Raw genomic sequence first — 12,860 nt, forward strand, 5'->3', positions numbered from 1 at the left:
TGATGTCAATTTCACGTACAAGAAACCCTAGTCTAATAGGCATCATTTAATCAGGAAAATCTATCATGTGATTCCTGAAGATCCCTAGCCTAGCACTAGCATGTTGTTCTAACATATCAGAATATCAAATAGTTGCATGGTATTTTGGGGTTTACTTACAGGCTCCGACTAATCGTACCCTCTGTATCCTCCATCCTTTATTTTGAAAACCATTTTAAAACTTACTTTCCGAAAATCTCCTTGATTTGAGACTGGATTCACATGAGTGTTCCTCCGATTCACTCAAACCAAGGCTCTGATACCAACTTGATACATCCATAAATTTTACGCCAAATTTAAACTTTTTAAAATTATAAATAAAATCAAAAAGTGTTTGTTTACAAAAATGTTTCAAATCATTATCCATCAGAGTGTCCCAAAAATCATAACATAAGGATGAGGAGCGGTACGGTCACGCCTTCGCCTTTCCATGATCTCCTGAAGTACCTGAAACAATAAACTGAAAACTGTAAGCCCGAGGGCTAAGTGAGCTACCCCCAAAATACCAATACCACACTTCGGCCCATTGTTTGTTGTGTAGAATTTTGGATGTCTTGTGATGATTATATGAAAGACCAGGATTTGGCCTCTAACATTTGTATGAAAGACCAGGATCTGCTCGCTGACAGTTATATGAAAGACTAGGATCTGATCCCTAGCATTTGTATGTAATACCTATATTTGGCCCTCGACATTGAACAGAATGACTATGATTTGGCTCATAACATTTATCTTCTTTCATGTGTGGTCTTTGGTACTTGGGGAACTCACTAAGCATTATGCTTACAATTTCTTTTATGGTTTCAAGGACTTCCAGTTCCAAAAAGAAGGGTCTGATGTGATGGCACAACATCCTCCTCTCATGGTTTCCACATTTGAAATAATTTGTACTCTGATGATTTAATACTATGATTTTTATGGGTTTAGAATAATGACTGAATGATTTGAACGACTTTTAAAAGAAAAAAATATTACCATTTTGGTACATTACATAACACAAAAAATGTTTATATGAAATTTAGCAAATGGTTTTAAAATTACGTATAACGTATACTTAAGTTGTTTATAATATACTGTATAATATTATTAAAATAATAAACATGTTGAAAAAATCAAAACAAATATACATTGAATAATGTAAGGTAAGAAGTTGTTTGAAGTTACAGTCGAATGCTTCATTGCATATCACACACACAACACTTTTTACTTTTTAAGTCAGAAGTTTTTTAAAAAATCAAATAACTAAAAAAGTTCAATTGTTGTACGTGTTCTACATGGCGCAACCAAAAATGTTTTTTTATGTATAAAAAAACCCCTATGTTTCCGTATCTAATCATTGTTACAACAACAACAACAACAACAACAACAACAGACCCCATAAATACTATTAGAATAGGATAAAAATGGATGTATATTTCAACAAACATGTTTGTATTGACGAAAGAGTGACTATTCACAAAGAAAACCGCTGACATGAGCAAAAGGAGAACTTACAAATGAAGGAAATAAGATAGTGTAAATAAAAGTAAGCAAAAAGACATACATATGTAAATCTATGCAAATATCAACAATACATGTATATATGCTTGAAAAAGAAAACATAAAGAACATAAAATATGAATATGCTATTCATATACCACCATATTTAGCCTCCACAACCCCATTTGTGAGTCATGTGCTTGAAAAGTGAAAATCTTCCATATTTAGCCTAATATTATTATTATTATTAAGGTGAAATTGTTGATCAAATCTTACATAAATGATGGATTGTGTAATTCATTTTCCATAAACTTTATTTGACCATGTGTCTTTGATATTGTAGATAAGTTCCCAATATAATCTAAAAGAAAACACTAAATGTATTAGTTACAAAAACAAGAAGTAAAAACGATATTTATATATGATTGTTCAAATTCATAAGAGAGCCAAAATTTAGTGTATTGCGAGTATATATACTCACGTTATCCATATCTAAAAAGTCTAAAGGAATCTGGAGGTGCATTTGACTTAACAGATTTTCATAAAATTTCACCGCTTTAGAGAATCCAACGGGTTTTTTTTAAATCATTAAACTTGGAAAAAATTAAAGGACTTTAGAGGACTTTAGAATATTATGTTTTAAGCATATTTTGATTATAGTTGAATCCAACAACCCATTATACTAATCTACCCCTTATCCTTATCCATTATTTATGTTTGTGACCAAAGTAGTTTTTATACAAATATGCATTTTGCACAACCTTCATACAGATTACAAAATTCACAAAACGGTCGGATGATGATACTAAAATCACTAGCAATCATCTTCTTGTTTGGGATTGTAGGATGTTTAATAAATAACATGAAAAAAATGTTGAAGAAGATAAAAGGAGGCCCACTTTTCTCTTATATCATTTCTAAAGACAATTGTTGAAGAAGACAAAGAACAAACATGCAAAAAATTAAGAAAATTGAATGATTAACCCAATTAGAAATATGATAAAAATAGTAAGTTATGTCATCTGAGTGACATATATCAATCTGTATGAGGAGGACCAACATAGGATGTCAATTCCGAAATATTAGCAATATTTTAGATGTGTTTGAATTTGAAATTTAGACCTACTGTATAGAATTATCGACCTCAAGTCCCCAACCACTTGGCTCCATCGTGGGGGTATTTTGGATAACATTCAAGAGTATAGATGATCGTTAGAAACATTGGTAGAAGTAAAATACAATGTTGAAGTTAGTCATTGTTGAGAGAAAATGTATAGTGGGAAATTAAAAGTATTAATGTATGTGTGTAGTGTACGAAATGTTTTTTTGAAGGCCCTTCTTAGTGAGTGTTTAGGATTGCTTTTCAAAACAGTTTATTGACTTATTGACTATTTAAAAGCTAATAAGTCAAAAAATATGTTTGACAAACTCAAAAACACTTTTCAAAAAATTGTTTTTCTGTTAGCTTTAAAAAATACTTTTTAAAAAACATGTAAAACTTGTTTTATTGAAACTATTTTTGGATTTTTTAACCAAAATAACTTCAAACAAAAATAATTTTTTAAACAAAACATTTTTTAACTTATTAACTTTTCACCATAAAAGTTAATTCAAACACTTTTTTTAAAAAACTCATTTTACCATCACTATAAGCCAATAAACACTTTTATCTAAAAACACTTTTAGAGTTCAAAAAACACTCTCAAACACCCCTTAAAAAGATTAATCAGCATTCTTTTTAGAAATGGACTTGAGTAATACATATTGTTTTTCTCATATACAACAATCTCTTTGTTAGAATATTGTATTATACAATTGAATCTTCCTATCTAATAAATAAATAGTTTTATTCTCCTCTTGACATGTGTTATCTTATTAAGTCTCCTAATTAATACATATTTTATTCTTCTTTTGTCATGTGTCATCATATTGAATCTCCTAATTAATACATGATATTTGTAAACCTATTGATTCTCCATTTCAAATTTCAAAATTTAAATATATCACTCTAATTATATTAAATTAATAACATTAGAATAAAAATTAAAATAAACTTAATACAAATTATAAAGTAATATAATTTCACATATTTATTTAAATCAATGATTAAAATTTATATAACTAAAAAATCTCTTAATTAATAATTTATTTAAGATAATTGATTAATAATTTTTAGTTTTTATTTTAAAAGTTTAATTAGTTGTATAACCGTGGTTCCCACGAGTTATAAACTAGTTGATTAATACACATCTGAGTGACATATATCCACGACAATTCTAGAGCAAGTGACGTAGTTATTAGCATTTATGTATATGTATGTAAATGCGGATATAGAACCTTTGTATTGGAATATCACATAACCAGATTAATTTAATGAGATTTTCTAATATGTGCAGCACATAGTATTAATTATGAAAAATATTATCATAGTTAAATGTGAAATGCATTAATTATGAAGATTATTAATGAATTTCATATTTAATTATGATAATATTTCTTATAATTAATGTATTTAACATTTAATTATGATAATAATTGTGATTATTAGAAAAATCCCTAATTTAATTTCAGCCCACAAGTCTGTTATGTTTTCTCTGTTGTTTCCTTTGTGTGAGGACCGTTTTAATCAAAAGACCTTTATTGGCCCAAATATAGAAAAAGGCTAATTTTCAGCCCACAACTGTGGCTCAATAGTTTTTTTCCTCGTTTATTTAGTTATTGTCCTTATTTATTTATGTGTAGACAGTGTAGATATTTGTGTCTAACGATCTTTTTTTTTTTCTTGTATTATCAAAATTAAAATTATTAAAATTTTTGAGATACCAAGAACGTGGTTTCATTACATTAGAGTCAAGTGCATAAAAATCAAACCCTCACCAAAAAATTGACGCATGAAAACGACTTCTTCAAATCTGCTCATCTACCTATCTCATATCACATTATTAAAAAAATGATTATTTAATAATCTTAACTTTCTAATAATACATAATTAGTTTGGATTAGAATTAAAAACCTCAATAATATTACAATGACGTCAATTCTTTACTATGTGATTGTTGAAACGTTTTAAAAAAATTATATATATATATATATATATATATATATATATATATATATATATATATATATATATATATATATATATATATATAATCTTTCATAAAAAAGAATAATAATTTTTATAGTTGTCGAATGAAAAGACTTTTAACCAAAGATTGCCTCATGAACGTGACCTTCTTTAATTTACACCCGCATTTAATACAATCTAATAGTTTATATATTTTTAAATAAATAATACCACTAGAATCCCCTCTTTTCGTGGTGCTCCCAACGTGCATTTCCACCATGCAACCATACATGACCACGCCAAAAGAAAATTTAAATACATGGTAAATACTAAATACTATTTAAAAATATATTTAATTATCAATATATATTATAAATATATTTTAATACCTAAAGAATACCACATATATAATCAACGTATATGTCAGTTGTCAAGTATTCAACATTGTATCTTAAAAATAAAGCCGTTGACATGTTAAACCTAAGCTTCCACATTTTAATATTATTAAACATTCATATAAGTTTGAAAATTGACACTTAAAATCCCATTATTTAATTCCCCTTGCAATTTGATCCCCTCTTTACGTTGCAGTTGACTTCAAATATGAAAACAATATTTGAAAATTTAACCCCACCAAGTACCCATTTCACCGGTTTACACCCACAAATTTGGCTGGCCAAGACCTACATTTCATTCTCCTCTTTCTTGATTCCCTCTATTCAATACCATTTTCTCATAACACCAAAACAAGAAGATGAACAGCACGGATCTCAACTCCGGTGGGTTTCTCGGGTCACAAAACATCAGTGGATTCGGATACGGGATCGGGATATCAGTAGGGATGCTTTTACTCATCACAACAATCACATTAGCATCTTACTTTTGTAACCGAACCACACAAACCTCACCATCACCATCAGTAGCTCAAATCCGGGCTCAGAGAAACAGTCTGGGTGCAGCCTTGGGTCAGCCTGACTCGACCCATTGCGTGGTTGATGTGGGCCTTGATGATGAAACACTTTTGAGTTACCCCACTATGCTTTACAAAGATGCAAAGATCAAGAAAAGGGATTCAGGATTTTCAACATGTTGTTCTATTTGTTTGGGTGATTATAAGGGGAGTGATGTTCTTAGACAACTTCCGGATTGTGGTCACCTTTTTCATGTTAAATGTGTTGATCCGTGGTTACGGTTGAACCCCACATGCCCGAATTGTCGAACGTCTCCTTTACCGACCCCACTTTCAACCCCTTTGGCAGAGGTGGTGCCACTTGCAAGAAGACGGGATTGATTGATTGATTGATGATTTTTTGAGTTAGTTCAAATGAACTGTCCTATGATTATGTTTGTAAGTTTACATTTTGTTTATTTTTGATATATATACTGTAGATCTTGAAATGCATAAATTTGTTGTATATATAACTCTCATTTTCATTTTCTCAATTGATAATTTGATATAATTAACCTTTTGTCCGGTAAGTATGACGGATTTTACCCAAACTTTATGTTTAATGGGACTTTTACTTTTATTTAAATAACATCTTTTTCATAATATTTCGCGTGTATTTTGTGTTCATACTTGTCAAATATACTGTGTGAAAGGGCTATGGGTCGATCAATTGATCCACAATCCACTTATACAATTATACATATTACATAATTGATAATACAAGCTTAAAACCTTATGAGGACTATAGGAGGCGTAGGCCCAATAGAATAAAATTAAGTATACCTGGTCCATGGCATAGCAAATTAATATCATTGTTTGTATGCAAGTGTTAGTGTATGCTAAGGGTTCAGAAACCAGATTTTTTCCCGATCCATATTAGTTTTAGTTAACTTTTAACAAAGTTAAAATCGACTAAGTCCAAACTAATTTCTAAGCAAAAATATCTGAAGGATCGGGTTAAACACTATTTGAAAAAAAAAAAAAAAACAAACAAACCCTTATGTTTTTGTCACTTTTTCATATTTTTATTAATTTGATTTCATGGTTGATCAAAAACAAACCAACAAAAAAACATATCCCTTTACCATGATGTAACATGTTTTTTGGATATTCAGGATCCTTTAGGATTCAAAACGACATTATAAACTTTTATTTTTGAAAAGTGTTTATTGGGCATATAGGATTGTACAATTGGTGAAAACCAAAATCTTGTATTAACAAGTTGAAGAAAAAATGAATAGAAACTATTTTTTTTACTATTTAAAAATCGGTTTTTATATTTGAAAACTGGTTTCTATCCAGTTTTTCAAACTTATTTCACCAAAACCGATTCCACTGTAGAATCATCAAAGTGGTATAAACTGTCAATTCGGCTCCAAAACAGATCATTTTCAATCAAAACACTTTCTAAATCGAATCAGATCAGATCTTAGGGGATGTTTAAAAATTGTTGATTGAGTCAAAATCTGGTTAAGTCATACACAACCACTTATTAGACATACTAAGAGGTATATCAAAGGCTATGAGACCAAATACGAGACTTCTACTTGTTGTATCAAACGATTATAATCTAACTGAATCATGCCCAACTTCTTACCAAACCCAGTAAGAAACATATTAAAGACTATAGGACCGAATATATGAGACTTCTATTGTTGTAAAAAGTCTTAACTCCTAAAGACTCAAGCTCTTACCATACCTAGTAAAAGGCATATCAAGCAGGCTTCCAATTTCGAACCATTTCTTTGTGCATCTCAATATGGAGATGTGCATATTCGGACAAATAACCTTATTTTTTATCGAGCATAATTAATGGTAGGATTGATGTAGAAAGAACCGTCTCGGCCTATGAAGGCCCACCTGCTTTTTTTTACTAAACTTATATATATATATATATATATATATATATATATATATATATATATATATATATATATATCATTAGGTTAAATTGAGAACACTTTTTTATGTGAGAACATGAGGAGTAATTTTAACCATTATATTTGGTGTATTTACGGGTCAAGATTAAGTATTCCTAATTTATATGTGTTCAAACGCGTTTTGTTAATACTGGTAATATTTAGTGTTTTGTTAATACTGGTAATATTCAACAGTGATATGTATGTATTTAATGAGGTTTGTGTAACATACGATATTCTTAAATAAGGTAATAGTGTGAAATTGCAAACGATTCCCGATAAACCCTCTGAAAAAAATCTAACCAAATCGTTTCCATTTAGGTGAAACGATTTTGATAGAATCTTCAAAAAAAATTCCAAGATATTATGTGAATCGTATTATGTTATAAAATTGAAGTGAAATGAGGTGGACGAGAGCACAGATCTTGAGAAGGAGTCCAAGAATGATGGAAGCAGGATTTCAGTCAAAGTTTACTAATACGGCTAACAATGCTATCGATCTTGAAGAAGAAGAAGTTTTGTACATTGAATTAGGTAACATAAAGATTAATTTTTTTTGTTTTTTGATCTACGATAAGAAATAGGGTTTTGTTTTAGGGTTTTCTGAGGATTTATGATGTTTTGGTTGTTTGTCGGTAAAATCGAAGATTTTTTTGTGTAACAAGTAGTTGGTAGTGAGTGTGTTTTGATCGTAGGTTTGGGTTTCTTGAAAAAAAATGTGGCTGTGAATGTGATATGAGCTATAATTCTCTTTTGAATGAATACATATTTAAATGTGATTGTAGATTATCTGATAGAGTTGTTTGATTAAGCTTTGAACTTTATTCTGTTTTGAATGAATGCGTATTTAAATGGTATTCGTAAACTGTAAATTGGTTCAATTTTAGAAATTATGTTCCATGATTAAGATTGAAATGTGTATTCCTTTTAGGCTCATACTTATGTATTGAAAAATAACAATAGAAAAAATATAGATGTGTTTATGAAATTGTTATGTAGAAGGTGATATCCTTTTGTTGAGTTTGGTAATACTAAATTTGCGGATTTATGTGGATGCTTTAATGAATGTTTTTTCTTGTTTTGAATATGAGTAATGATGCATAAAAAATTCAACATCTAATTAGTGTAGGAGTGAATGGTGTTAGTTCTAAGGCCATAGTTTGATGTTGTAAATAAATACGTTTAGCAATGTCTATGTGTGTATGAATGGGTGCATGAGTAGTGTTGTTATTTATGGTAAGTAAATGAAAGTACATTCAATAGTGAATATGTAAGGAAATGAATGAGTAATATGTATTGAATGTGAACATTTTTTATGTGGTAAATAAAGGAATGTGTAGTCAATAATGAATATGAATGAGTATACAATATTGAATGTGTGTGGAAATGAATGAATATTCTGTAATGAATGTGAATGAAGTTTTGTGGGATAAGTTTTATGCCTACAGTTTGTTATTGATTAAGTTATGTGCATGAGTAATTGGTAATGAATGTGCAAGTGAATGGGTAATCTGGAAGTGAATGTGTATTGTTTTAGGAAGTGAATGTGTAGTCTTTTATGAGTACATGATATGAGGGATTAGTTTTTTTGCACTGAATATGTATTCATTTGTGAATATGTGAGAAAATGAATTGTAGTCATTAATCTCTTGTGAATTTGTATTAATTTGTTAATATGTGAGAGAATGATTTTTTTTAGTACAATAGTTCATGAATATGTGAGAAAATGAATTGTAGTGATTAATCTGTTGTGAATTTGTATTAATTTGTTAATATGTGAGAGCATGATTTTTTTTAGTACATTAGGTCATGGATAAATTTTGTACATAAATTTGTAAAATGTAAGAATGATAATTTTTTACTAAAATGTACAGAGTCATCAAGCATCCATGTAGTTGATGGAAAGAAATCTATGAGTAGTGTAGGGAAGAAAGGGGTACCTGGTGGGGAACAAAAACTAGAATTACCCAAAAAGACAAGCAATGAAAAATCATATAAGAATGACTCAAGTGATGATGAATTTGTTGATAAGAAAATTAATGTGGATTCTGGAAAAAATGAAAAGAAAAGGAAAAGGAAAAGGGTTGACAAAAGTGTTAATGATAAAAAGGTTAAGGTGAAAGGGAAAAAAGTAATTAGAGCTTAAGGAAAATGTAAAGAAGAGAAGGTAGGAACTGAATTTCGAAGGTTGAGTACTCGTATGTCTCCAAATTCTTTGTATCTAGCCATGAAAAGTTTGTTAAAAAGCCAAAGAGAAATGGTATGCGATATGGGTTTTGGATCTTTTCTGGGAATGAAGATTTATACACTACCTGGAAAGCTAGCATATTTTGTTGTAGATAGCTTCACAACAAGTTCTTGTTCCATAAGGGTTAAAAGTGGTGAAGTGGCCATAACAAACGAGACAGTGGAAGCTATGTTTGGACTTCCGAATAAGGGTTTGGATTTTAACACATTGGATGAATGTGATAAGAATGATCCTTTGCTTGAAGCTTGGAAAGGACAATATGGGAAGGGAAATTATTATAATGGGAATTATTTGAAAAATATAAGGAAAACAAATGTTGCGGATAAGTTGTTTAAGCTGGATTTCTTGACGTTATTCATTAACACTTTTGCTGAAACAGAGACAATGGGGTCTTGTAGAATTAATTTTATTGAAAAGTTAATTCAATGCAAAGATGTGTCAATGATTAACTAGTGTGAGTACATAGTGGACTGTTTAGGAAAAAGCAAGAATAAATGGAGGCCAAATGACAAAAATTGCTACTTCACAGGACCTGTAGTGTTTCTAATGGTATGATATTGAATGTTGATTTAATATTTTATTTTTTTTATCATTAAAAATAAATTGTAATGAAAAAATTATTGAATATAATTGTGCAGATGGCGTATGCAGACAGAGTGATATGTGAAGATGTAAATTTGCATAGGCATAGGCCCTTCATCACAGAAATTGATTCAAAGCACCTAAGAGTGTTAGAAGAATATGAAGTAAGCAGGGGTGTATTTGGAAATCCAAGTTTAATGGAAAATGTGGATGGTGTGTTTTATGATGCAAAGATTAATCAAGATCATTTAAAAGATAGATCAGCTGAGGTAGAATGATTTTATAATAAATACAATAGGAATAGTAATTATTTTATTTTGTTGTTTGTTAATTGTATAGCATTTAAAAATATTAGTTTGTTAAAGTAATTGTTCATTGATTTTTATTGTAGGAGAGTTATGGGATTATTGAGAGTATGGTAGGAAGGTTGGTTGAGAAGAAAAAGGTTGTAGAGGCAAGTAGTTTAATGTGTATGGAAATGCATCTGAATAATGATAAAATGAAGGCAGTGATTAAGAAGGTTGTTGACATCTTTAATGGGACAACACTAAAAGCCTTAATTGTTGATGGGCATGAAGATAGAATAGAGGTTGATGGTACGAGTGTGAATGCAACAGAAGGAGGAAAATCAGTTGAGGATATGAACCAAATGATTACTAATTTGATAAATAAGATGGGGAGGATTTACTTAGTGGATGAAAAGTTTATTCTGAATCGAATGTGGATGCTTCAGATCAGGGAATGGAAGGAATGTCCCCGACAATTGTCAAGCCAACTGGTATGTGCAATGATAAGGTTCTGTTTCAGCATCATGGTGGTTCACATCAATAGAATATAGGAATGGAAGTTGTAATGTACAATGGGAATTCTACTTTTGATTCTTCTGTTATATTAACACCTGGTTGGATAAAGCAACCTGATGAAATAGAAAGGAACAACTCTAAAAAGAGTAGTATGTTTAATAATGATTGTCCGTCGTTTGAAGCTAGACTTAATGAATGTGCAGATGAGATGAATACTTCGAAAGGGAATGAAGGTAAAGATGATGCAATTGTTGAACAAGAACGTCCTAAAAGGACAAAGAGAAAGGTTGAAGCTGTAGTAGGGATTAAAATGAGAGAAAAAGGAGAAATGAATCATGGACCTACATTGAAGTCACCTTTTGTACAAAGAGTTGTGGACTTGAAAGATTCAGTTGAGCAAAAAGAAATACTGATTGCACAAACTATTATTGGATTAGGAAAGGATAAATGTTGTAGTTGCATACTTTTTTATTTGTTTTTTTATGATTAATGTTGTGTAAAAAATCTGATGTATACAACCATGACAAATGCAGGGAGCTCGTATGGGAATAAAAAAAAAAGGTTTGGAATGCATCTAGAATATGCCAGAACTATTGCAGCAAAAGTGAATAATCATTCAAATGTAATAGACTGTTGGAGTGTTCTACTAAGCAAATTGGAAGAGAGTAAGGTAGAGTCGTCTATTCTAGACTTTTTTTTACAACAGGCACACTGGTATGGTTTATTTAAAAAAAATAATAATAATAGTTTTTAAAAAATTTAATGTTACTTATTGTGTTGTTTAATTGTAATGTCGAGCATGAATCAATGTATGACGAGAGGGTAAATGAAGATGTAAGATACAAGGAGTTTGAAGTTATGGTTTCCTCATTAATTGAAGATCTTACAACTAATTCTGAGCTAAAAAATGTGGATTTGGTAATAAAAATATGATGATTAAAATGTTAAATATTACATTTGTTTGTTTTTTTTATTATGTGTTATATGTTGATTAAAATGTTATACGTTTTCTTTCCCATTGTTGATGGGAATTACTACCTCATATGTTTTAACCTTAAAAGTTTTTCAATTTTGATAATTGATCAAAGGAGATTGGTGGGAACATTTGAGTCGGTCTATAGGAACATACCCCGTGTGCTGGTAAGTATGAAAATAAGATCATTAATCTTAATATATGTTTATGTGATTATGTAAATGGTTAATACAGTTTTTGTTACATAATTAATGATTGACTGTAATTTTTTTAACAGCAAAATTTTTTTTTGTCGTTTTCTAAATGATGTCTGTAAAAAGAAGGTGAAGACCCTGATAACAAGGAATGTGGTGGTGTTGAAAATGAAGTGTCAAGCATACAACCGTTCAGATGATGGTAGAATCTACCTTATGTGACATATGGAGAGTTTATGGGGGATCAAACATCAAATTGGGATTGTGGGCTAGCTGTGGATTTAAAAACACAAGATACTTTGAAGTGTGATTTTGAAAAGGAGTATGCAAAGTTTATTAGGATGGATAAGACGACAAGGAAGAGAATAGTTCAAGAGAATCTAAAAGTAGTCTTTGATGAAGCAATTGGTTAAAAGTTGATGGGAAAGGTGTTTGTTTTTTTGGGTCTAGTTTGTTGATTAGTATTTTTTTACAAACAACTTTCTTTGGTGGGATGGTAGGTTTTTGTTTAGGGTTAATGTAGTATGGATATGTTTTTTTTATGTGTCTAAAGTTATTATGTTGGTTGTGGTTTGAACATTTATTACTACTAGTTATGTATGGTATA

General features: G+C 30.0%; 1 protein-coding gene across 1 annotated transcript; it reads left to right on the forward strand.

Moving 5' to 3' along the window:
• Window positions 1–5,234: 5,234 nt before the first annotated feature.
• On the forward strand, window positions 5,235–5,991 carry LOC145029289 (RING-H2 finger protein ATL70-like). The gene has a single exon (XM_078977871.1). It carries the CDS (start codon window positions 5,340–5,342, stop codon window positions 5,874–5,876), a length of 537 nt encoding a protein of 178 aa, XP_078833997.1. The 5' UTR covers window positions 5,235–5,339; the 3' UTR covers window positions 5,877–5,991.
• Window positions 5,992–12,860: the final 6,869 nt, after the last annotated feature.

Source organism: Lactuca saligna, chromosome 2 (genome assembly GCF_052625555.1).
Source record: "Lactuca saligna cultivar CGN05327 chromosome 2, ASM5262555v1, whole genome shotgun sequence".
NCBI lineage: Eukaryota > Viridiplantae > Streptophyta > Magnoliopsida > Asterales > Asteraceae > Lactuca > Lactuca saligna.

Coding starts and splice junctions, on each gene's coding strand:
- LOC145029289 (XM_078977871.1), top strand. CDS start 5,340: ATGAACAGCACGGATCTCAACTCCGGTGGGTTTCTCGGGTCACAAAAC.